This window comes from Nerophis ophidion, linkage group LG01 (genome assembly GCF_033978795.1).
Source record: "Nerophis ophidion isolate RoL-2023_Sa linkage group LG01, RoL_Noph_v1.0, whole genome shotgun sequence".
Taxonomy (NCBI): domain Eukaryota; kingdom Metazoa; phylum Chordata; class Actinopteri; order Syngnathiformes; family Syngnathidae; genus Nerophis; species Nerophis ophidion.
Window position 1 is genome coordinate 85,732,602 of NC_084611.1, and position 27,669 is coordinate 85,760,270.

The 27,669-nt window shown below is 41.0% G+C and overlaps 1 protein-coding gene across 3 annotated transcripts in view; it reads left to right on the top strand.

Moving 5' to 3' along the window:
* radil (Ras association and DIL domains) overlaps positions 1–27,669 on the top strand; it is an 87,710-nt gene that overhangs the window by 29,654 nt on the left and 30,387 nt on the right. For 2 of the 3 annotated variants that reach the window (XM_061914120.1, XM_061914128.1), the window contains exons 3-13: positions 1–47; positions 285–795; positions 8,886–8,993; positions 9,284–9,399; positions 9,454–9,624; positions 12,000–12,636; positions 18,116–18,246; positions 21,752–21,789; positions 23,013–23,164; positions 23,243–23,355; positions 25,494–25,610. The exon at positions 1–47 is cut by the window's left edge and continues 71 nt beyond it. In XM_061914120.1, the coding sequence (XP_061770104.1) occupies positions 1–47; positions 285–795; positions 8,886–8,993; positions 9,284–9,399; positions 9,454–9,624; positions 12,000–12,636; positions 18,116–18,246; positions 21,752–21,789; positions 23,013–23,164; positions 23,243–23,355; positions 25,494–25,610 (2,141 nt within the window). The remainder of the gene's footprint in view (positions 48–284; positions 796–8,885; positions 8,994–9,283; positions 9,400–9,453; positions 9,625–11,999; positions 12,637–18,115; positions 18,247–21,751; positions 21,790–23,012; positions 23,165–23,242; positions 23,356–25,493; positions 25,611–27,669) is intronic. The other variant, XM_061914138.1, reaches the window with a different exon arrangement.

The window sequence follows — 27,669 nt, forward strand, 5'->3', positions numbered from 1 at the left end:
TGCCCTCCAAGAGCCGGCTGAAGCGCCAGAGCAGGACCTTCACGCAGGTAAGAAATCATTTTATTGCCAACAAACTCAACAAGAATGCTGCAATCCTCATCCGAAACAGAATACAAATCTGATTGGCTGCCTGTTGCTAGGCAGAATTTGTAGGGCTCACTTGGAAGTGCCCCATGGGCCAATGAACATAAGCTATGTGCATGATGACCACAAGAAACTTGAGGTTTTCCTTATGTCGAGTAAAAATGGGGCAGAAAACTAACATTTGAACGTGCGCCGGCCAGGTTCTCTACCGGACTCTGAGCTATCGCGACCGCGTCCCAGCCGAGGTGGGAACAAACACGCGGGGGGACCGCCGCTCCACGACCGAGCCCCCGGAGCGACCGGAGGACGACCCGGCTGAGCTCTCCCACCAGAGCTCCGCCCCGGGGGTCCTGAAGATCTTTGGCGACGAGATCTGCAGCGGCGCCAACTACAAGAGCGTCTTGGCCACGCCGCGCTCCAGCGCCCAGGAGCTGGTCAAGGAGGCGCTGGAGCGCTACTCGCTCAACAAGGACGCCGCCCACTCCTACGTCCTGTGCGACGTGATTGGACGCTTGGAGGGAGGAGGCGTGATCGGCGGCGGCGGTGGCGGCTGGCGGACGGAATGTCTCCGTGCGCTCGGCGACAACGAGAAGCCGCTGTTGCTCCAGGAGCTGTGGAAGCCTCGGGAGGGACACGCTCGCCGCTTTGAGCTGCGCAGGAGAGCAGAGGTGGAGGAACTCAACGCCAAGGAGAAGGACACCATCACTGCTGGTGGGCACACACACACACACACACACACACACACACACACACACACACCATCTCGGTAAAATCGTCATACGTAAATGAACAGACAGATTTCCGCGTGTGTGAATGGACAAACAGATGTTTGTACCACATTACGTGTGCATGTGAATGAGCAGATATCTGCATTATGCGCAATGGATAGACATATATGTGCATTATGCGTGTATATGAATGGACAAACCAACGTCCATATTTGTGTGTGTGTGGGAATGGACAAACCGATGTTTGTACTGCATTACTTGTGCATGTGAATGAACATATACCTGCATTATGCGCAATGTATAGACCGATATGTACATTATGCGTTTATATGAATGGACAAACAGATGTCCATATTTGTGTGTGTGTGAATGGAAAAAATATTTTTTTACTACATAAAGTGTGCATGTGAAGGAAAAGATATCTGCATTATGCGATATGTACATTATGCGTATATATGAATAGACAAACCGACGTTCATATTTGTGTGTGTGAATGGACTAACCGATGTTTGTACCACATTACGTGTGCATGTGAATGAGCAGATATCTGCATTATGCGTAATGGATGGACAGATATGTGCATTATGCGTGTATATGAATGGACAAACCAACGTCCATATTTGTGTGTGTGTTGGAATGGACAAACCGATGTTTGTACTGCATTACTTGTGCATGTGAATGAACATATACCTGCATTATGCGCAATGTGTAGACTGATATGTACATTATGCGTTTATATGAATGGACAAACAGATGTCCATATTTGTGTGTGTGTGTGAATGGAAAAATAGATGATTGTTCCACATTACGTGTGCATGTGAATGAGCAGATATCTGCATTATGCGCAATGGATAGACATATATGTGCATTTTGTGTGTATATGAATGGACAAACCAACGCCCATATTTGTGTGTGTGTGGGAATGGACAAACCGATGTTTGTACTGCATTACTTGTGCATGTGAATGAACAGATATCTGCATTATGCGCAATGTATAGGCCGATATGTACATTATGCGTTTATATGAATGGACAAACAGATGTCCATATTTGTGTGTGTGTGAATGGAAAAAATAATTTTTGTACTACATTAAGTGTGCATGTGAAGGAAAAGATATCTGCATTATGCGCTACGGCTAGACCGATATGTACATTATGCGTATATATGAATAGACAAACCGACGTTCATATTTGTGTGTGTGAATGGACTAACCGATGTTTGTACTGCATTACTTGTGCATGTGAATGAACAGATATCTGCATTATGCGCAATGTATAGACCGATATGTACATTATGCGTTTATATGAATGGACAAACAGATGTCCATATTTGTGTGTGTGTGAATGGAAAAACCAATGTTTGTATTGCATCAAGTGTGCATGTGAAGGAAAAGATATCTGCATTATGCGCAATGGCTAGACCGATATGTGCATTCTGTGTGTATATGAATAGACAAAACGACGTCCATATTTGTGTGTGTGTGAATGGACAAACTGATGTTTTTACTGCATTACTTGTGCATGTGAATGAACAGATATCTGCATTATGCACAATGGATAGACAGATATGTACATTATACGTGTATATGAATGGACAAACATAAGTCCATATTTGTATGTGTGAATGGACAAACCGATGTTTGCACTGCATTACTTGCGCATGTGAATGAACAGATATCTGCATTATACACAATGGATAACAGATATGTACAGTATGCATGTATATGAATGGACAAACAGACGTCCATATATGTGTTGTGTGTGTGTGTGAATAGACAAACAGATGTTTGTACTGCATTAAGTGTGCATGTGTGAATGGACAATTATGTTTGCATTATGTGTGTTTGCGAAATTAGACAGATATGTACATTATGTGTGTGTATGAATTGACAAACGTTTCCACATTTTTTTGTGTGAATTAAAAAACGTGTGATTATGTGTGTATGCGACTGTAAACATGTTTACATTATTTATAAACTGCATGTGAAAGGACAGGCAAAAATGTAGAATATTTCAGTAAATGAATAGACAAACACGTCGCCATTTTTGTGTGAATGGACTAACATGTTATATGTATGTTTATGTGAGTCTGTGAGTAGAATTTTTTTTAAATTGTGTGCGTATGTGAATGTACAAACATGTTTACATTATTTATGTGTGGAGGGATAAAGGGAAGACATATTGTACATCATGTGTGTATTGGAATGGACAAACACATTTTGTGTGTGATAATGTGCGTTTGTGAAGGGAGTAGAGACTGACCTATGTTGAGATTAGGTATCCATGTGAATGGACAACCATGTTTTGTGTGTGATTTACTGTATGTGTGTCTTGAGAACGTATAGAGCTTGTTTACACTGTTTGTGTACGTGAATGGACGAGCACGAGTCGATGGCGTGTATGTGAATGGACAGACATATGTTTGTTTGTGAATGGGCAGACGTGTTACTTGCGTACGTGAATGGATAGACACATGTTTATGTTGCGTGTACGTGAACATACTGACCAGACGTCAACTTTTTGTGTGTAAAAGGACTGACCGGCGTCACAGGACTATTTTCAAACTGAATGGGCGAAACGTGCGGCACGTTCGGGTCACAAACGCACATTGATGGCTTCAGCTAGAAGACCACATCAAAGCACATCCTCATGTATATTAATGTTGTATAAACATGTATATTATGGTTGTATAAACATGTATATTATGGTTATATAAACATGTATATTATGGTTATATAAACATGTATATTATGGTTATATAAACATGTATATTATGGTTGTATAAACATGTATATTATGGTTGTATAAACATGTATATTATGGTTGTATAAACATGTATATTATGGTTATATAAACATGTATATTATGGTTGTATAAACATGTATATTATGGTTATATACATGGATGTCCCTATTTTCACACTAACATAATTCCCACAAAAGTACACCGATACACTTTTTGTGAAGTTGTGTGCATGTTTTGAATTGTGTGCTTCGAACCTCATTCCTATCACGGTATTTGAATGCATCCCAAAAAGGCTGCACAGTACCCGACTCTGCTCGCCTCGGTTTGCGTCGCTATTTGAGCATTTCGACAAGAGCAGGTACTATTTGAGGTTGCGGTCCCCAGGTATCGCTCCACAGTCTCCGCTTTGCTGCAGCGCTCCCTTGCAGTCTCCGTAGCTATGGGAACAGTGACCGCTCCAAACCGAGGCGAGCAGACCTTGCATACTTGCCAACCCTCCCGATTTTCCCGGGAGACTCCCGAATTTCAGCGCCCCTCCCGAAAGTCTCCCGGGGCAACCATTCTCCTGAAATTCTCCCGATTTCCATTATTGGTGCCGTGCCTTTAGGCACTATCTTTAGCGTCCTCTACAACCTGTTGTCACATCTGCTTTTCCTCCGTACAAACAGGGTGCCGACCCATTCTCATAATATGTGCGGTTTTTACACACACACAAGTGAATGCAAAGCATACTTGGTCAACAGCCATACAGGTCACACTGAGGGTGGCCGTATGAACAACTTATAACACTGTTACAAACATGCGCCACACTGTGAACCCACACCAAACAAGAATGACAAACACATTTTGGGAGAACATCCGCACCGTAACACAACATAAACACAACAGAACAAATAGCCAGGATCCCTTGCAGCATTAACACTTCCCAGGACGCTACAATATACCCCCGCCCCCATCTCCCGAATTCGGAGGTCTCAAGGTTGGCAAGTATGGGTCCTTGCAGCACACGGTTGCTTACCGACTCCATGCAGTAATTTAAAAAAAGCAAAATTTTTGCATGAAGCGGAGCAACATCCCATAATATTACAAACCCCAAAAAACAGTGAAGTTGGCACTTTGTATAAATGGTAAACACAATGATTTGCTAATCCTTTTCAACCTATATTCAATTGAATAGACTGCAAAGACAGGATACTTAACGTTCCAAATGGAAAAATTTGTTATTTTTTGCAAATATTAGCTCATTTGGAATTTGAGGCCTGCAACATGATTCCACAAAGCTGGCACAAGTGGCAAAATAGACTGAGAAAGTTGAGGAATGCTCATCAAATATTTATTTGGAACATACCACAGTTGGAAACAGGTGGGTGCCATGATTGGGTATAAAAGCAGCTTCCATGAAATGCTCAGTCATTCACAAACAAGGAACAAATGAGTGAGCAAATTGTCCAACAGTTCAAGAAAAACATTTGTCAACCAGCTATTGCAAGGAATTTGGGGATTTCACCATCTACGGTCTGTAATATCTTCAAAAGTTTCAGAGAATCTGGAGGAATCAGTGCTCGTAAGCGATGAGATTACGGTCTTTCAATCCCTCAGACGGTACTGCATCAAAAAACGACATCAGTGTGTATATGATATCACCACAAGGGCTCAGGAACACTTCAGAAAACCACTAACCAGTCACTACAGTTTGTCGCTGCATCTGTAAGTGCAAGTTAAAACTCTACTATGCCACGCGAAAGCCATTTATCAACAACACCCAGAAACGCTGCCGGCTTGGCTGGGCCCGAGCTCATTAAAGATGGACTGATGTAAAGTGGAAAAGTGTTCTGTGGTCTGACGAGTCCACATTTCAAATTGTTTTTAGAAACTGGATGTCATGTCCTCCGGACCAAAGAGGAAAAGAACCATCCGGATTGTTATAGGCGCAAAGTCCAAAAGCTAGCATCTGTGATGGTATGGGGGTGTATTAGTGCCAAGGCATGGGTAACTTACACATCTGTGAAGGCACCATTAATGCTGAAAAGTACATACAGGTTTTGGAGCAACATACAGTGGGGCAAAAAAGTATTTAGTCAGCCAGCGATTGTGCAAGTTCTCCCACTTAAAATGATGACAGAGGTCTGTAATTTTCATCATAGGTACACTTCAACTGTGAGAGACAAAATGTGAAAAAAAAAATCCAGGAATTCACATTGTAGGAATTTTTAAGAATTTATTTGTAAATTATGGTGGAAAATAAGTATTTGGTCAACCATTCAAAGCTCTCACTGATGGAAGGAGGTTTTGGCTCAAAATCTCACGACACATGGCCCCATTCATTCTTTCCTTAACACGGATCAATCGTCCTGTCCCCTTTGCACAGGGGTCGGGAACCTTTTTGGCTGAGAGAGCCATGAAAGCCAAATATTTTAAAATGTATTTCCGTGAGAGCCATATAATATTTTTAACACTGAATAAAACTGTCAGGTTTAAACACTGATGACATGTATTAAACAGACAAGAAGCAAGGAATAAAACAGAGACAGGATTCAATTTACGTCAATGAGGAGAAACCTGTAGACCTATACCCTTCTATAGTGTCGTCCCACGCTCTGACAAGAGAATTCTACGCCTCCTCTTTTATTTGGACTTTCCTGATTGCAACTAAATGCGTGCATTTTTAAGTAACACCAACATTTTTAGAGTATAATAAGTCCTTTTTTTAAATAACAGTGTTATTATAAAGCTAACCAATATTAAATAAAATACTTTTGACCATTAATGCGACTTCTTTGACAGGTACGGTAGAAACGGATGGATGGATTAAAATGCATGAGAATGTTTTATATATTTAACGTTATTTTTAACACTGTGATTACCAGGGGAATTATTATTTAGTTATCGTGTTAAGCAACGTCAGCTAAGATTTATCAGAGAGCCAGATGCAGTCGTCAAAAGAGCCACATCTGGCTCTAGAGCCATAGGTTCCTTACCCCTGCCTTAGCAGAAAAACAGCCCCGAAGCAAGATGTTTCCACCCCCATGCTTCACAGTAGGTATGGTGTTCTTGGGATGCAACTCAGTATTCTTCTTCCTCCAAACACGAGGAGTTGAGTTTATACCAAAATGGATACATGGATGATACAGCAGAGGATTGGGAGAATGTCATGTGGTCAGATGAAACCAAAATAGAACTTTTTGGTATAAACTCAACTCGTCGTGTTTGGAGGAAGAAGAATACTGAGTTGCCTCCCAAGAACACCATACCTACTGTGAAGCATGGGGGTGGAAACATCATGCTTTGGGGCTGTTTTTCTGCCAAGAGGACAGGACAATTGTTCCGTGTTAAGGAAAGAATGAATGGGTTTGAGTTTGAGTTTGATTTTATTTCGAACATGCAAGCATATCAATCAATCAATCAATCAATGTTTATTGATATAGCCCAAAATCACAAATGTCTCAAAGGACTGCACAAACCATTACGACTACAACATCCTTGGAAGAACCCACAAAAGGGCAAGGAAAACTCAAACCCAGTGGGCAGGGAGAATTCACATCCAGTGGGACGCCAGTGACAATGCTGACTATGAGAAACCTTGGAGAGGACCTCAGATGTGGGCAACCCCCCCCCCCCCCTCTAGGGGACCGAAAGCAATGGATGTCGAGCGGGTCTAACATGATAATGTGAAAGTTCAATCCATAGTGGCTCCAACACAGCCGCGAGAGTTCAGTTCAAGCGGATCCAAGACAGCAGCGAAAGTCCCGTCCACAGGAAACCATCTCAAGCGGAGGCGGATCAGCAGCGTAGAGATGTCCCCAACCGATACACAGGCGAGCGGTCCATCCTGGGTCTCGACTCTGGACAGCCAGTACTTCATCCATGGTCATCGGACCGGACCCCCTCCTCAAGGGAGGGGGGGGACATAGGAGAAAGAAAAGAAGCGGCAGATCAACTGGTCTGAAAAGGAGGTCTATTTAAAGGCTAGAGTATACAGATGAGTTTTAAGGTGAGACTTAAATGCTTCTACTGAGGTAGCATCTCGAACTGTTACCGGGAGGGCATTCCAGAGTACTGGAGCCCGAACGGAAAACGCTCTGTAGCCCGCAGACTTTTTTTGGGCTCTAGGAATCACTAATAATGTGATACATCACAATTTCCAGTTTCTCTTTTCAACATGTTCGAAAAGGAGTAGGAAGAAGCAGAGCTTATTTAATCCTACCCCTTTTCTTTAAATAACAGTTGCTAAAACTTTTGTTCACTTCCTGTTCTCAATGTATTCACAATATACTCCATAAGTAACAAGTAATACGATAAAAATAAATACATAAATAATTGGTGAAGTAAGTTTTATTCCAAACAATGAGATAAGTAAGATTATTTTGAGAATGAATGGGTGAATAAAATCAGAATTTTTATCATGGTTCTTCTTTTTTTGTACTTTGTAAACACTTCCAGTTTGAAGAGTTTCTTGAAGTGGATCATATTAGTACATTGTTTGATGGGGCCATGTATCGTGAGATTTTGAGCCAAAACCTCCTTCCGTCAGTGAGAGCTTTGAATGGTTGACCAAATACTTATTTTCCACTATAATTTACAAATAAATTCTTTAAAATTCCTACAATGTGAATTCCTGGATTTTTTTTCCCACGTTCTGTCTCTCACAGTTGAAGTGTACCTATGATGAAAATTACAGACCTCTGTCATCATGTTAAGTGGGAAAACTAAATACTTTTTTGCCCCACTGTATGTTGCCATCCAAGCAAGTTTATCATGGACGCCCCTGCTTATTTCAGCAAGACAACGCCAAGCCATGTGTTACAACAGTGTGGCTTCGTAGTAAAAGAGTACGGGTACTGTAGTCCAGACTTGTATCCCGTTGAAAATGTACGGTGCATTATGAAGCCTAAAATAGCACACCGGAGACCCCGGACAACTTAAGCTGTACATCAAGCAAGAATAGGAAAGCTTCAAAAATGTGTCTTCTCAGTTCCCAAGTGTTGTTAAAAGGAAAGGCCATGTAACACAGTGGTAAAAATGCCACTGTGCCAACTTTTTTGCAATTAAATTCTAAGTTAATGATTATTTGCAGAAAAAAAATATTACATTTCTCAGTTCAAAAATGAAATATCTTGTCTTTGCAGTCGATTCAATAGAATATAAGTTGAAAAGGATTTGCAAATCATTGTGTTCTGTTTTTATTTAGGAATTACACAACCTGCCAACTTCACCGGTTTTGGGTTTTTGTATGACGTTCACACTATTAACACTACACACACACTGTAGTGCAGACGTGTTTGTGTGTACTCTTCTGTCAGCCTCTTAACCCCTCCCACCCCCGCTGTAGGGCCCAAGGCCGCCCAGTTCCTGGCGGCTCTAATGGGTCGATCCGGGCTGGGCAAACTCCGGGGTTCCCCTCTGCGGTTGGGTCGGGCAGCTCCGTCGGGCTCTAAAGGTGGGGACTGGCCTCAGGTAGGGTGGCTGTCAGTCATCGCCATGGAGACCACCTCTACCTGCCTGCTTGTCAACCCCCCAACCCCCTTCACATCGCTTGTATACGTGTGTCATCCTTTTACCTCATTGGTCAGCTCACGTCCTGGTTTGTGGTCACATGTCGACAATATGAGAAGTGCGTCTTTGTTCATGAGTGGACATGTCACATCAGCACATTCACACAATTTACGTGCATGTACTTTTCCATTGTTTTTATGACTTTTTAAACTCTTCCCCTCTTGCTTCCTGAAGACATCAACGCCCAGGCCCGCAAGCTGCAGAGGAACCGGGCCAAGGGGACGCTGACGTTGCCTCGCTCCAGCAACTCGTCCTTGTGCCGCAGCCTCAGCGAGACCAGCCTCAACCAGGTAAGGAACCTCGCCGAGCATTTTTAATCATCATTAAAAATCCTATATGTGCAGCTGTCAGTTGGCGACGAGCCCAAGCGCTACTACTCCACCCTGCCGGGGCCCTACAGGGGCCGGGAGGCGGTGGCTGGCGGGCGGAGGAAGGAGGAGCCGGGCCAAGGGGGCGTGCGCCACTCCTTGTACCAGTCGCCTCACCTGCTGCTGCTGCAAGGGTACAACAAACAGGTGAGCTTGTGTCAGTCTTGTTGCTAGGTAGATTAGAAAATTACATACCCCGTTTCCATATGAGTTGGGAAATTATGTTAGATGTAAATATAAACGGAATACAATGATTTGCAAATAATTTTCAACCCATATTCAGTTGAATATGCTACAAAGACAACATATTTGATGTTCAAACTGATACATTTTTTTGTTGTTGCAAATAATCATTAACTTTAGAATTTGAAGCCAGCAACACGTGACAAAGAAGTTGGGAAAAGGTGGCAATAAATACTGATAAAGTTGAGGAATGCTCAACAAACACTTATTTGGACAATCCCACAGGTCTGCAGGCTAACTGGGAACAGGTGGGTGCCTTGATTGGGTATAAAATCAATCAATCAATCAATCAATGTTTATTTATATAGCCCCAAATCACAAATGTCTCAAAGGACTGCACAAATCATTACGACTACAACATCCTCGGAAGAACCCACGAAAGGGCAAGGAAAACTCACACCCAGTGGGCAGGGAGAATTCACATCCAGTGGGACTCCAGTGACAATGCTGACTATGAGAAACCTTGGAGAGGACCTCAGAAGTGGGCCCCCCCCCCCCCCCCCTCTAGGGGACCGAAAGCAATGGATGTCGAGCGGGTCTAACATGATACTGTGAAAGTTCAATCCATAGCCGCGAGAGTTCACAGCCGCGAGAGTTCAGTTCAAAGCGGATCCAAGACAGCAGCGAGAGTCCCGTCCACAGGAAACCATCTCAAGCGGAGGCGGATCAGCAGCGTAGAGATGTCCTCAATCGATACACAGGCGAGCGGTCCCTCCTGGGTCCCGACGAGCGGTCCATCCTGGGTCTCGACTCTGGACAGCCAGTTCATCCATGGTCATCGGACCGGACCCCCTCCACAAGGGAGGGGGGGACATAGGAGAAAGAAAAGAAGCGGCAGATCAACTGGTCTAAAAAGGAGGTCTATTTAAAGGCTAGAGTATACAGATGAGTTTTAAGGTGAGACTTAAATGCTTCTACTGAGGTAGAAGCATTTAAGAAAAAATAGCTTCCTAAAAAATGTTCAGTCTTTCACAAGAAAGGATGGGACGAGGTACACCCCTTTGTCCACAACTGCGTGAGCAAATAGTCAAATAGTTTAAGAACAACGTTTCTCAAAGTGCAATTGCAAGAAATTTAGGGATTTCAACATCTACGGTCCATAATATCATCAAAAGGTTCAGAGAATCTGGAGAAATCACTCCACGTAAGCGGCATGGCCGGAAACCAACTTTGAATGACCGTAACCTTCGATCCTTCAGACGGCACTGTATCAAAAACCGACACCATTCTCTAAAGGATATCACCACATGGGCTCAGGAACACTTCAGAAAACCACTGTCACTAAATAAAGTTTGTCGCTAAATCTGTCAGTGCAAGTTAAAGCTCTACTATGCAAAGCGAAAGCCATTTATCAACAACATCCAGAAACGCCGCCGGCTTTTGTGGGCCCGAGATCATCTAAGATGGACTGATGCAAAGTGCAAAAGTGTTCTGTGGTATGACGAGTCCACATTTCAAATTGTTTTTGGAAATATTCGACATCGTGTTATCCGGACCAAAGGGGAAGCGAACCATCCAAGCTGTTATCGACGCAAAGTTCAGAAGCCAGCATCTGTGATGTTATGGAGGTGCATTAGTGCCCATGGCATGAGTAACTTACACATCTGTGAAGGCAACATTAATGTTGAAAGGTACATACAGGTTTTGGAACAACATATGCTGCCATCTAAGCGCCGTCTTTTAATGGACGCCCCTGCTTATTTCAGCAAGACAATGCCAAGCCACATTCAGCACGTGTTCCAACAGCGTGGTTTCGTAAAAAAAGAGTGCGGGTACTTTCCTGGCTCGCCTGCAGTTCAGACCTGTCTCCAATCGAAAATGTGTGGCGCATTATGAAGCGTAAAATACAACTGTTGAAAGACTGAAGTTCTACATAAAACCAGAATGGAAAAGAATCCCACTTTCAAAGCTTCAACAATTAGTTTCCTCAGTTCCCAAACGTTTATTGAGTGTTGTTAAAAGAAAAGGTGATGTAACACAGTGGTGAACATGCCCTTTCCCAACTACTTTGGCACGTGTCGCAGCCATGAAATTCTAAGTTAATTATTATTTGCAAAAAAAAACAAAGTTAACGAGTTTGATCATCAAATATCTTGTCTTTGTAGTGCATTCAATTGAATATGGGTTAAAAAAGGATTTGCAAATCATTGTATTCCGTTTATATTTACATCTAACACAATTTCCCAACTCATATGGAAACGGGGTTTGTATTTGACCACGCTCGTTAAGTATTTTCCTCCGCCACTCCAAATAAGGGATATTTTCCGTGTCGTCGTCAGGACTGCCTGGTGTATCTGCTGAACAGAGATCAGCACACAGTCGGCCAGGAGACACCCTCGGCCCGTCCCAACATCTGCCTGTTCTCCCCGGACGTCCTCCCGCTTCACTGCCGCCTGTGCCGCGTCCCCGCCCCGCACCGCCACACCCACGGCGCCAAGCCGGAAGACCCGTCAGATCCCCAGCGCTTCTGCGTGGCCGTGGAGCTCGTCCTCAACGCCACCGTCCTGGTCAACTTCTCCCGGTGCGAGCGCTCCACCACGCTGCGCCACGGCGACCTCCTCTCCTTCGGGGCGCATTACATATTCCTGTACAAGGACCCCTCGGGCGCCAAGCCCCTTCCCGCCCAGACCCTGGCGCGCCTTCGCAGCCTGGGACAGGTCTACGACGGCGGACTGGAGGAGGACGGGACTTGTAAGGTGTGCGGATCAGTACTGAAGGACAGGACGGCGGCAGCGTCGGGCGTCGCCCCGGCAAGGCGCAACTTAAGGCCGCATCACGTCAAATCTCGCGGTGGCGGGACCGTCGCAGGAGTGGAGGCAGGAAGAGGAGGACAGAGGAGGAAGTTGCACCTGGAGTTTGACCCGGCTCATGAAGACCAGCTGCTGAACCGAATCATGTCCCTCATAGAACCTGGAGGTGCGTAATCTTTTATTTAGTCGTCAATAAACATAACGACTAGACGATTTAACCAACTTCAATTAAACTAACATAAGTCATTTTCATTAAATAAAGACAATTTTAACGATTATAGTAGTTTTTCGTAAACATCTGCACAATTCGACAAATGTACACTCGATAAAACTGGCACTCATTTGTTTATTAATAGCAAAGAGTCTTCTGCTAAACCTAACATTCGTAATTTGTAAACATTGAAGCTATTTCAGTCTTTAATTCGTAAACACTGAATAATTTTCAGTCTTTAATGATTGTAACATACAGTAGTCCTTAATAAAGCTAACGTCCGTAATTCGCAAACGCTACAATTTACAATTGTAACATAGTTCTTAACAAAGTTGACGTCCGTAATGCGTAAACACTGAAGTTATTTTCAGTTTTTACGATTGTAGCATAGTTCTTGACAAAGCTAACGTCAGTAATTCGTAAACACGGATGTTATTTTAGTCTTTAACTATTGTGACAATGTCTTTAACGAAGCTAACGTCCGTAATTCGTAAAAACTGAAGTTATGTAAGTGTCTAACAATTTCAACATAGTCCTTATGAATCTGACGTCCTTAATTCGCAAACACTGAAGTTACTTTCTGTCTTTAACGACTAACATAGTCCATAAAGAAGCTAACGTCAGTAATTCGCAAACACTGAAGTAATGTCAGTCTTTAACAATTGCAAAATAGTCCTTTATGATCCTAAAGTCCTTCATTCGTAAACACTGAAGTTATTTTCAGTCTTTAACGATTGTAACATGTCCTTAACAAAGCTAACGTCCTTAATTCGTAAACACTGAATCATTTTCAGATTTTACGACTGTAACATAGTTCTTAACAAAGCTTATGTCCGTAATTCGTAAGCACTGATGTTATTTCAGTCTTTAACAACTGTAACATAGTCCTTAACGAAGCTAACGTCCGTAATTCGTAAACATTGAAGTTATGTCAGTCTTTATCAATTGCAACATAATACTTTTGAATCTGACGTCCGTAATTCGAAAACCCTACAATTTACAATTGTAACATAGTTCTTAACAAAGCTAACGTCCGTAATGCGTAAACACTGAAGTTATTTTCAGTTTTTACGATTGTAGCATAGTTCTTAACAAAGATAACGTCAGTAATTCGTAAACACGGATGTTATTTTAGTCGTTAACGACTGTGACAATGTCTTTAACGAAGCTAACGTCCGTAATTCGTAAACACTGAAGTTATGTAAGTCTCTAACAATTTCAACATAGCCCTTATGAATCTGACGTCCTTAATTCGCAAACACTGAAGTTACTTTCTGTCTTTAACGACTGTAACATAGTCCATAAAGAAGCTAACGTCAGTAATTCGCAAACACTGAAGTAATGTCAGTCTTTAACAATTGCAAAATAGTCCTTTATGATCCTAAAGTCCTTCATTCGTAAACACTGAAGTTATTTTCAGTCTTTAACGATTGTAACATGTCCTTAACAAAGCTAACGTCATTAATTCGTAAACACTGAATCATTTTCAGATTTTACGACTGTAACATAGTTCTTAACAAAGCTTACGTCCGTAATTCGTAAGCACTGATGTTATTTCAGTCTTTAACAACTGTAACATAGTCCTTAACGAAGCTAACGTCCGTAATTCGTAAACATTGAAGTTATGTCAATCTTTATCAATTGCAACATAATTCTTTTGAATCTGACGTCCGTAATTCGAAAACCCTACAATTTACAATTGTAACATAGTTCTTAACAAAGTTAACGTCCGTAATGCGAAAACACTGAAGTTATTTTCAGTTTTTACGATTGTAGCATAGTTCTTAACAAAGCTAACGTCAGTAATTCGTAAACACGGATGTTATTTTCAGTTTTTACGATTGTAGCATAGTTCTTAACAAAGATAACGTCAGTAATTCGTAAACACGGATGTTATTTTAGTCGTTAACGACTGTGACAATGTCTTTAACGAAGCTAACGTCCGTAATTCGTAAACACTGAAGTTATGTAAGTCTCTAACAATTTCAACATAGTCCTTATGAATCTGACGTCCTTAATTCGCAAACACTGAAGTTACTTTCTGTCTTTAACGATTTTAACATAGTCCATAAAGAAGCTAACGTCAGTAATTCGCAAACACTGAAGTAATGTCAGTCTTTAACAATTGCAAAATAGTCCTTTATGATCCTGAAGTCCTTAATTCGTAAACACTGAAGTTATTTTCAGTCTTTAGTGATTGTAACATGTCCTTAACAAAGCTAATGTCCTTAATTCGTAAACACTGAAGTTATTTTCAGTCTTTAGTGATTGTAACATGTCCTTAACAAATCTAATGTCCTTAATTCGTATACACTGAATTATTTTCAGATTTTACGACTGTAACATAGTTTTTAACAAAGCTAACGTCCGTAATTCGTAAGCACTGATGTTATTTCAGTCTCTAACAACTGTAACACAGTTCTTAACGAAGCTAACGTCCTTAATTCGTAAACACTGAAGTTATTGCAGTCTTTAACCACTGTGAAACATAGTCCTTAATGAAGCTAACGTCCGTAATTCGTAAACACTGAAGTTATGTCAGTCTTTAACAACTGAAACATAGTTCTTATGAATCTGACGTCCTTAATTTGTAAACACTGAAGTTATTTTTCAGTTTTGAATGATTGTAACATAGTCCTTAACAAAGCTAACGTCCGTAATTCGTAAGTACTGATGTTATTTCAGTCTTTAACAACTGTAACACAGTCCTTAACGAAGCTAACGTCCTTAATTTGTCAACACTGAAGTTATTGCAGTCTTTAACCACTGTAAAACATAGTCCTTAGCGAAGCTAACGTCCGTAATTCGTAAACACTGAAGTTATGTCAGTCTTTAACAACTGAAACATAGTTCTTATGAATCTGACATCCTTAATTTGTAAACACTGAAGTTATTTTTCAGTTTTGAATGATTGTAACATAGTCCTTAACAAAGCTAACGTCCGTAATTCGTAAGTACTGATGTTATTTCAGTCTTTAACAACTGTAACACAGTCCTTAACGAAGCTAACGTCCTTAATTCGTAAACACTGAAGTTATTGCTGTCTTTAAGAACTGTAAAACATAGTCCTTAACGAAGCTAACGTCCGTAATTCGTAAACACTGAAGTTATGTCAGTCTTTAACAACTGAAACATAGTTCTTATGAATCTGACATCCTTAATTTGTAAACACTGAAGTTCTTTTTCAGTTTTGAATGATTGTAGCATAGTCCTTAACAAAGCTAACGTCCGTAATTCGTAAGTACTGATATTATTTCAGTCTTTAACAACTGTAACATAGTCCTTAACGAAGCTAACGTCCTTAATTTGTAAACACTGAAGTTGTTGCAGTCTTTAACCACTGTAAAACATAGTCCTTAATGAAGCTAACGTCCGTAATTCGTAAACACTGAAGTTATGTCAGTCTTTAACAACTGAAACATAGTTCTTATGAATCTGACGTCCTTAATTTGTAAACACTGAAGTTATTTTTCAGTTTTGAATGATTGTAACATAGTCCTTAACAAAGCTAACGTCCGTAATTCGTAAGTACTGATGTTATTTCAGTCTTTAACAACTGTAACACAGTCCTTAACGAAGCTAACGTCCTTAATTAGTCAACACTGAAGTTATTGCAGTCTTTAACCACTCTAAAACATAGTCCTTAGTGAAGCTAACGTCCGTAATTCGTAAACACTGAAGTTATGTCAGTCTTTAACAACTGAAACATAGTTCTTATGAATCTGACATCCTTAATTTGTAAACACTGAAGTTATTTTTCAGTTTTGAATGATTGTAACATAGTCCTTAACAAAGCTAACGTCCGTAATTCGTAAGTACTGATGTTATTTCAGTCTTTAACAACTGTAACACAGTCCTTAACGAAGCTAACGTCCTTAATTCGTAAACACTGAAGTTATTGCTGTCTTTAAGAACTGTAAAACATAGTCCTTAACGAAGCTAACGTCCGTAATTCGTAAACACTGAAGTTATGTCAGTCTTTAACAACTGAAACATAGTTCTTATGAATCTGACATCCTTAATTTGTAAACACTGAAGTTCTTTTTCAGTTTTGAATGATTGTAGCATAGTCCTTAACAAAGCTAACGTCCGTAATTCGTAAGTACTGATATTATTTCAGTCTTTAACAACTGTAACATAGTCCTTAACGAAGCTAACGTCCTTAATTTGTAAACACTGAAGTTGTTGCAGTCTTTAACCACTGTAAAACATAGTCCTTAAGGAAGCTAACGTCCGTAATTCGTAAACACTGAAGTTATGTCAGTCTTTAACAACTGAAACATAGTTCTTATGAATCTGACGTCCTTAATTTGTAAACACTGAAGTTATTTTTCAGTTTTAAATGATAGTAACATAGTCCTTAACAAAGCTAACATCCGTAATTCGTAAACACTGAAGTTATGTCAGTCTTTAAAAATTACAACATAGTCCTTATGAATCTGATGTCCTTAATTCGTAAACACACTGAGGGTGGCCGTATAAACAACTTTATCAATGTTACAAATATGCGCCACACTGTGAACGCACACCAAACAAGAATGACAAACACATTTTGAGAGAACATCCGCACCGTAATACAACGAAAACACAACAGAAGAAATACCCAGAATCCAATGCAGCCCTAACTATTCCGGGCTACAATAGTTAGTGCTGCATGGGATTCTGAGTATTTGTTCTGTTGTATTTATGTTGTGTTACGGTGCAGATGTTCTGCCAAAATGTGTTTGTCATTCTTGTTTGGTGTGGGTTCACAGTGTGGCACATATTTGTAACATTGATAAAGTTGTTTATGTGGCCACCCTCAGTGTGACCTGTATGGCTGTTGATCAAGTATGTCTTGCAGTCGCTTACTGCGTTTACAGGGGCCAAAAACAATGAGTGGTTGGGCTTGAACGTTGTTTGTACAGGTTGTAGACGACGCTTGAGACAGTGCCTCCACGGTGTCCCCATAATATTGTTGTACGGGTGAAATTCGGGAGAATGATTACCCCGGGAGCGGCACTGAAAATTGGGAGTCTCCCGGAAAAATCAACCGTTTACAAGTATGATGCTGTAAAGCGCCATTCATATAAAACTCGCGGACTGCACCAACATTAAATTTTCACATTAAGGTGCGGGCTGCAAAATAACACGTGTTTGAGACCCCTGATCTCGACAATTTAGTCGTCAACCAACTTAAAAAAATCATTTTGTTAACAGGTCTTCAACAAACGACACGTAATTTTGTAAACATAAAAGACCATTGCGTGTTTAACTAAATGTACGTTTTTGTGCAAAAATGTGTCAGAGGGTCTGTAACAAACTTTTTTTTTCGTCTCGTAAACGTTGAAGATATATATATTTTTTTTTTATCAAACCCAAGGTTTATAATTTCGTAAGAAAATTTTAGAGTCTTTGACAAACTAGTGTTTTTTCTTCTGTACGTTCCTTGCAGGTGACGACCACAAACTGACGCCGGCCTACCTGCTGTGTCTTTGCATACAACATTCCGCCTCCACTTTCCCGCCCGGGAGCTTCGGAAAGCTTTTGCTGAAAATCGTGCGGCGGATTCAAACGGTGGCCTGGGTCAGTGCACTTCTCTCTCTCTTTCTCTCTCTCTCTCTCTTTCTTTCTCTTCAGCCACTTTAAAAGCCAGGGTCGGCTCAGGTGAACAAGGCGCCGTCTCGTCTTTTTGTGCTCGATTACACGGGTGACCCGCACTCACCGCTGACCACGATACTCTTAACCATAGGGCAGGGGTCGGGAACCTTTTTGGCTGAGAGAGCCATATAAGCCAAATATTTTTTAAAGTATTTCCGTGAGAGCCATATATTAATTTTTTTTAACAGTGAATACGACTATACGCGTGCATTTTTAAGAAAGACCAACATTTTTAGAGTATAATAAGTCTCATTCTTTTTAGTAACATTGTTATTCTGAGGCTAACCAAAAATAAATGAAATACTTCTTACCATTAATCCGACTTCTTGAACAGGTGCGGTAGAAACCGGATGGATGGATGAAAATGCATGAGAACGTTTTGTATTTTGAACGTTATTTTTATATATATATATATATGTATATATATATATACACACATATATACATCTCTACGCTGCTGATCCGCCTCCGCTTGGGATGGTTTCCTGTGGACGGGGACTCTTGCTGCTGTTTTGGATCCACTTTGAACTGAACTCTCGTGGCTGTGTTGGAGCCACTATGGATTGAACTTTCACAGTATCATGTTAGACCCGCTCGATATCCATTGCTTTCGGTCCCCTAGAGGGGGGGGTTTGCTCACATTTGAGGTCCTCTCCAAGGTTTCTCATAGTCATCATTGTCACTGGCGTCCCACTGGGTGTGAGTTTTCCTTGCCCTTATGTGGGTTCTTCCGAGGATGTCATAGTCGTAGTGGTTTGTACAGTCCTTTGAGACATTTGTGATTTGGGGCTATATAAATAAACATTGATTGATTGATTGATTGATTTTTGACACTGTGATTTCCAGCGGAATTATTCATTATCATTATCGTGTTAAGCAATGTCAGCTAAGATTTATCTGAGAGCCAGGTGCAGTCATCAAAAGAGCCACATCTGGCTCTAGAGCCATAGGTTCCCTACCTCTGCCATAGGGCGAGCGCCCCCGAGATGGCCGCCAAAAAATAACTGTTCTCCACTCAGTTTTAATACAATTTTCCCGCGACTTGTGGCAGGGATGACAATTTCAAAGAAACAGAAGAAGTCTGGAGTGGCTGTTTGGCCACAATACCAAGCAATATGTTTGGAGGAGAAAAGGTGAGGTTTTTAATCCATACTTGCCAACCTTGAGACCTTCGAATTAGGGAGATGTTGGGGGAGCGGAGGGGTTGAGGTGGGCGGGGTTAAAGGCCTACTGAAACCCTCTGCTACCGACCACGCAGGGGAAATTCTTCAGAACAACCTAAAATCATCAACCCGAAGGTTGGGTCTTGGGCGCAGTCGGGTGTTCCAACAGGACAATGACCCCAAACACACGTCAAAAGTGGTAAAGGAATGGCTAAATCCGCCTAGAATTGAGGTTTAAGAATGGTGTAACAGGCCTCTTTCTTCCGGGTTCCTCTGACCACCAAAGACAGACATGATGGCGGCCAGTTTATGACTTTGTTTTATTGTTCCCAATAACGCTTCGTCTTTCGCCGGGTTGCTTTTCAGCTCCGCCTCCAAAACCTCGTTCTGCCGTTCGCTTTTAAACTCTACGTCGTCGTCTGCTTCTCACTTACGCTCTTCATCCGCCGGTTGTCCGACTCTTTCTGCCTCATCCTCCTCTGCCGCTGCTGCCCTTTTACACAGTGACAGGGGATTACGCCCTCGCTGCAGGTCCGCCGGCCACGCCTCCTCACAAATGGCCTTCCCAAAGTCCTGACTTAAACGTATGGACAATGCTGAAGAAACAAGTCCATGTCAGAAAACCAACACATTTAGCTGAACTGAACCGATTTTGTCAAGAGGAGTGGTCAAAAATTTAACGAGAAGCTACCAAAAGCTTGTCTTTGCACATCACTAACCTTTTTCTTCACTGGAGGCTTTGAAAAAGACATGTTTGGGGTTGTGGAATATATTTGTATATAGCCCCAGCACGGAGAATAATGTTATGTCCGCAATGTGTGTCGTTCCGCTATTTCCTCCCTACAGCAACACGGCGGTCGGCGGATAATAAAGTACCGGGCGTCATATAGAAATATATGTAATGTTCATTGTGTGAGGCAATGCAAATTAAAGAATAAAAAAAATAAATAACGGTTTGAATTGGTCCAGATTATCGGGGACCGTTATTACTGACGGACAGGCACGTAACAGAACCCTCGTCTCCATGGCAACGTCTCTGTATCTCATTTGCAGCGTTCCCTCTCAGGCAGTGGTCCCCAACCACCGAACCGCAGAATAATTTTTTTATTAATTAAAAAAATAAATTAATTAAATCAGCATAGAAAACACAAGATACACTTACAGTTTGTGCACCAACCCAAAAAACCTCCCTTTTTCATTACAAAACAAAAACCCGCCGGGCCGCGGGACAAATTATCAAGCGTTGACCGGTCCGCAGCTACAAAAAAGTTTGGGACCACTGCTCTAAGGTACTCGCCTGTGAAATTGCACACTGCTCACGCGTCCTCCGCGCACGGCAAATCAAATAAAAAGATAAGTGCATAACAGTGTGCACGTCTGCCGTCGCTCACATGTGCGCCACTGAATGCTCAAGGAGTTTTGGCGTTTGCTCACACATGAAAAATTGGAGGGAAAATTGCTAATTTTCCGCTTTTCCACTAATGCAGGGGTAGGCAAACCAGAACGTTGAAAGAGCCATTTTCTGACCCAAATAACACAACGCTGTCAAGCGCCATTCAATTAAAACTTGCGGGCCGAACTAACATTGAACTTTCATATTAAGGTGGGGGCCGCAAAATAACGTCTCGCGGGCCGCGTGTCTGAGACCCCTGCAGTAGACGCGTAAATTCATAAAAGAACCAAGCTTCATGAGTGTTTTTTGTGACCAACAACTACGTACTCCAATCACTCTATCACAAAAAAATAAGAGTTGTAGAAATGATTGGAAACTCAAGACAGCCATGACATTATGTTCTTTACGAGTGTATGTAAACTTTTGACCACGACTGTATATTATATTGAAAACATTTAATATATTAAGAATGTATTTATACTATGTTTTAAGTTGTATGTGAAAATAATAAACATTTTAAATAAAAACTGAAGTAATCCCGGGCCCCTGTAAAAATGTTAATCTGATTTTCTGTGCATACATTGTAAAAAAATCTAGGATCGAGATCAGAAAACAAGATTTAAAAAAAAAATCTCTTGACGACAAAGTGTCTGCTTTCAAGTTTTAGTTTTGTGTTTGTCACCATCTATAAACCGCTCGGGTTGTGTAAACGTGATAGCGGTGTTTAGTTCTGCTTCTCTTGTCAAGTGTGTGACTCCTACGCTCACGCTAAAAGTTTAATGAGACCTTATTTCCGTGCATGTGTGTGTGTGTGTGTGTGTGTGTGTGTGTGTGTGTGTGTGTGTGTGTGTGTGTGTGTGCGTGTGTGTTGCAGGAGAAGACAAAGGAGTTGGCCCAGAAGCAAGCTCAGCAGTGAGTATCGTTTTCCGTCTTGTGTTTAGAAGAAAAACAACAAATTAAAACTGCAAGCAGCGATGGACGGGACCGACTTTTGCTGGTGTTTCCTGCCTTTACCCATTTAACATATCTTTACCTTCACAATACCTACCTTCCCTGCATCCTGGGGTCACACTGGTGCTTCTTTCTGTCACCTATATACGGTGGTGCTTCCTGCCATCACCCAGACAACATATCTTTACCTGCACATTACCTACCTTCTCTGTATCCTGGTGTCAAACTGGTGCCTCCTTTTTTCAAGCAGTCAACATATCTTTACCCGCACAGTAACTACTTTCTCTGCATTGTGTGGTCACGCTGGTGCTTCCTGCTTTTAAGCGGCCATCTTGAGACGGCAGCTCGTAAAATCAAAACCGGAGCATTTCTTAAAACTCTTTTCTGAACTTTTAATCAGAAGGGTTCAATCTCTCTCCTGTGCGAGTTTGAAGCCGACACAACAAACGCGCTCAGAGGAGATAATGTTTGAAAAAAGGTGACAGGTTTTTACAAAACGTTTGTTTTGAAGGGGTAATTGCCAACTTCCTGTTGATTTTTGCTGAAGGATGTAAATGGATGAAATGTAGGTCTAAGTGAGACCTACATAGAGGTTTTTGTTTCATGTCTCTACGACATTTCCAACGGAAGTTACAAGCAGTTGTGTCTGTGTTTTCTTCGTAGGAGCAGTTTTGCCTCTCTTTTATTCCTAGGGGGCGCTAGAGCACAATTTTTCTTTTTTTTTTTTTTTCGCCAGTCCTGATGTGTGTGTCCAGTTTGGTGAGTTTTGAAGCATTTTAAGGGGCAAAAATGACATTTTTTAGGAAACTTTTGTTTTGAAGGGGTTTTTGCCGACTTCCTGTTGATTTTTGCTGAAGGAGGTCAGTGTATGAAATCTAGGTCTAAGTCAGACCTACATAGAGGTTTTTGTTTCATGTCTCGACGACATTCCTAACGGAAGTTACAAGCAGTTTTGTCTGTGTTTTTTGATTAGATCGCAATTTTCGCCAGTCCTGATTTATGTGTTAAATTTGGTGAGTTCGAAGCATGTTAAGCATGTAATTGGACCAATTACCGCTAAAAGAGGCGGCGGTATAATAATAATAAAACCTTAGAAATACAATAGAGACCGAATGTCCCAAAGGGACATTCGGTCCCTAAAAAAGGTGTGTGTGTGTCATTAGGCCTTTGTTGTCCACTTGCAGTCAGGACCCATCGTCCCTGTCCCTGCTCAACATCTCAGACCTGATCCCGGACCTGCAGACCATCTTCTTCTGGATGTCCAACTCCATCGAGATCTTGTACTTCATCCAGCAGAGAGCGCCGTCGTACACGCACAACATGGAGATACTGCAAGGTGCGCACACACACACACACACGAACTGCTCGTAACGACGAAACGGGGACCTCAACCTCTTTGGATGTCCGGCCTCAGGATCCAAGGAGTCTCTGCTGTCGGCGACCATCTCGGCCAACGAGGAGGCCATGAGCATCCTGGAGGAAGTCATCATGTACACCTTCCAGCAGTGCGTCTACTACATCACCAAGGTCTACAAGACCCCCCTTCCTTCCAAATGATGTTTTTTGTCTACTCCAGGCCTGGGCAATTATTGTGACTCGGGGGCCACATTTAGAGAAAAAAATGTGTCTTTATTTTTAGGAACACCGCTACAAAACCTCACAATAATATCTGATTGAATGCTAAAATCGTTATGACAGACCGCTTTAAAAAACGTAATGGAATTTTAAATTTTTCTATGAACGATAAAACACTGAATATTGACAAAATATGAACGTCAGGCCCCTTTCCATCGACATATTTTACAATCAAACGAAACGCAACAAAAATGCAACAAACACAGAGAAATATGAAGGCGAAGGGCACAAAATAAACCCACCTACAATATGATGTATTTTGATATAGCACTAAGTTTTAGAACTTTGTTGTAAAAATCTCCTTCCGCGTCTGTGGAAACGCTCCCCACCCACGCTGCTTGGCGCCTCTTCTGAGCTGCTGTGATGTAGATGACCATAGTAACTAATTAGATGACCATAGTAACCAATTAGATGACCATAGTAACCAATTAGATGACCATAGTAACTAATTAGATGACCATAGTAACCAATTAGATGACCATAGTAACTAATTAGATGACCATAGTAACCAATTAGATGACCATAGTAACCAATTAGATGACCATAGTAACCAATTAGATGACCATAGTAACTGGTATATCATCCAAAAGTGCAGATTCCAAGCATTGAAATACTTTGTATAGTTAAAGCAAGGGTGTCCAAAGTGTTGCCCGGGGGGCCATTTGGGGCCCTCAGCTAATGTTTTACCGGCCAGCAGCAATCATTCTAAAAATACTAAAATATATATATATATTTTTTTTTTTAAAACATTAAAAAGTGCAATAAAAGAGCAAATTGGTGAAATGCAATGAGAAAAAGTTGCATTGTTGACTCTAATAACAGCATTTTTTAAAATATTTTGTCAAAAATTGATAATGAATCAAAATCAATGTTATTAATTTAAGGACAAAAAGGACATAAATACCAAAAATATGAAAATTTTGAAAAAATATTTCCATACTAATTATATACTAATACTAATTATACTAATTATCCTATTGATTGTTATTATAAATATACTAAACCAATTACAATATATTATCTGAAGCTGATATAGAGATTTAAGTGTTGAATGAAAAATAAAAAATTAAAAAAAGCATGACCTTTTTATGAGTGGGGCACTTTTGGATCCCCAAAGATTTTAGTGGAATTTAATAACTGTCTTTGCAAAAAAAAAGAAATTCTTAACAATTTGGCTATGAATTATTGACCTATTTAGGATCCAATAACTTGACATTGAATATTTCACTTTGAAAGTCTTTTTGGGAAAAATATTGTCTATTGTGTATTTTGGCTGAAAAAATAGGGTTCCGATAAAAAGCTCGTAAAAAGTAAAAAAAAAATAATGAAGTAGAATTAGGAACGGTGTGGCGCAGTGGGAGAGTGGCCGTGCGGAACCCGAGGGTCCCTGGTTCAAATCCCACCTAGTACCAACCTCGTCACGTCCGTTGTGTCCTGAGCAAGACACTTCACCCTTGCTCCTGATGGGTGCTGGTTAGCGCCTTGCATGGCAGCTCCCTCCATCAGTGTATGAATGTGTGTGTGAATGGGTAAATGTGGAAGTAGTGTCAAAGCGCTTTGAGTACCTTGAAGGTAGAAAAGCGCTATACAAGTACAACCCATTTAATTAGCGATTCAAGGGTTTTATAAAAAAAAATAATATATTACTTATTTTGAACCTTGTTTAAGACTGAAACCCTTCTGGGTCCTTAAGACCTAACTTGAAGGAGCCCCAACAATAAAAAAAAAAAAAAGTGTATATTGTATTGGTTTTGAAAATGAAAAAATATCAACTTGGCCCCCGTGTGCGGCCCTGAGTGGAAAAAGTTTGGACACCTGAGTTAAAGACTTGCGGTCATTAGAAAACATGAGTCCACATCATATCGGCAACTTCACTTTACATCTTAAACATCTAAAACAATTATTTGGGAATGTCCGGCGGGCCAGATTGAAAAGCTTAACGGGCAACATGTGGCCCCCGGGCCGTACTTTGCCCAGGTCTGGTCTACTCTGTTGTTGTTGTTCATTACGGGTGTGTGGTGTGTTCTTAGGCTCTGTACGTAGTCCTTCCAGGTCTTTTGGACTGTAATCCCTTCTCCATGGACAGCTCCGAGCCTTGCTGGAAAGGAGGTGTAGGATTCCCAGAGCCAGTACGCAGGGTCCTTCAGGTAAACGTTCGTATTGTTGTACAGTTCTTCATTTCTTCTCAGCAGAATATTGTTATCGACGCCCTAAAACAGAGGTCTTCCACAAGGGGGTCCGTGAAAGTTTTGGGAGGTTTTTTTTTATATTTCCACCCGCAGAAATATAAATGTCTTTAAATACATATGTTATCAGCTAGTGATTAGCGCTTTAGTTGCCAGCTAGTAATTAATTAGCCTTTTATTTGTCAGCTAGTGATTAACGCTCTTTGTCAGCTAGCAAGTTTGTCAGCTCCAGTTTTTGAGTAGCGATTAGTGCTCTAGTTGTTAGTTACTGTAGCGATAAGCGCTTTAGTTGTCAGCTAGCAATTAGAGCCTTAGTTGCCAATGTTGCGTTTGACCAGTTTTTCCCCCCAGGGAATTTAAACGACTGGTCTCTCCCAAGTTCTTTCGATGACACATAAGATGGTTAAAAATGAATCCCTGGCAGAGTTGCTTACTTTGATATTTTATTACCAAAGCTTTGGGAGACCAATCTAGATACAACAACGTTTCAATCGCATTGCCCAAATTGATCTCCTATTCAAATGGGAAGCGACTACTTCTTGAATCTGCAAACAGCCCCCACCCTCCGGAACCAATACACATGTCTATTGTTTCTCCCTTGCTGAGTACAGGATGAGATAAGAAAGGGAGTGTAGCTCATCCTCACATTCCTAAAGCCAAGGTTAACTTGCAGTGTACCAAAGACATGAGATTATAAAATAGAAAAAGTACAAATGGAAAACGCTAACTATTTCGAATATGACTAAAGAAAGAAATAACTCTAAAAAATGGATATATGTAGATATCTATCTCCGTCACCAACTAGCCATTAACGCTCAGCTAGAGATTAACGCCGCAGTTGTCATTTAGCGAGTGGCACGCTAATTTCATTCAGTGCTTTTGTTGCGAGCTAGTATTTGGCATGCTAGCTGTCAGCTAGCAACTAATACATTAGTTGCCAACTTGCTTTTAGCGCATTAATTGTCAGTGAGCGATTAAAACTCTTATTGTCATCTAATGATTATTGCTCTAGTTAGTTAACCTACTCAGTGGCCTCCTGGTTAGAGTATCCGCCCTGAGATCGGTAGGTTGCGAGTTCCAACCCCGGCCGAGTCATACCAAAGACTATAAAAATAGGACCCATTACCTCCCTGCTTGGCACTCAGCATCAAGGGTTGGAATTGGGGGTAAAATCACCATAAATGATTCCCGGGCGCGGCCACCGCTGCTGCTCACTGCTCCTCTCACCTCCCAAAGGTGATCAAGGGTGATGGGTCAAATGCAGGGAATAATCTCGCCACACCTAGTGTGTGTGTGACAATCATTGGTACTTTAACTAGTTGTCAGCTAACAATTATTGCCCTAGTTTGTGTGTGTGTGTGTGTGTGTGTGTGTGTGTGTTCTGGCAATTCTTACTTAATGGGGACATCGCTCTGTTTACACAGTCACCTTTAGGGGACCTCTGACGGTATGGGGACAAAAAAAATCTGGTCCCCTGAAGGGAACCCTTTTTAAATGATAGTCAGATCCATTCTGAAGATGCATTTTTTTTTGTATTCTTTTTTTCCTTTCAATCCAATCCAATCCACTTTATTTATATAGCACATTTAAACAACAATAACATTTCCAAAGTGCTGCACAGCCATGTTAAAAACAATATTAAAAAAAACAATATTATTCTCCACCAATGACTAAACAAAAAATAAATAAATATAAAACCAATATAAAAAAAACAAATATTATTAAAAACAATTTTTAAGGGTAAAATCAATTAAAACAGTAAAATAGAAATCAAAGTGTATAAAAAACACAGAGGAAAACAGAGGACAGAGGACCAAAGAATTGTCTTGGATGACATTTTCATACAGCATGATTATAAAACATTATTACCTTAAAGCAGGGGTCAGGAACCTTTTTGGCTGAGAGAGCCATGAAAGCCAAATATTTTAAAAACGTATTTCCGTGAGAGCCATATAATATTTTGGTAATACTTTGAAATGGGGAACATATTCACCATTAATTAGTTGCTTTTTAACATGCA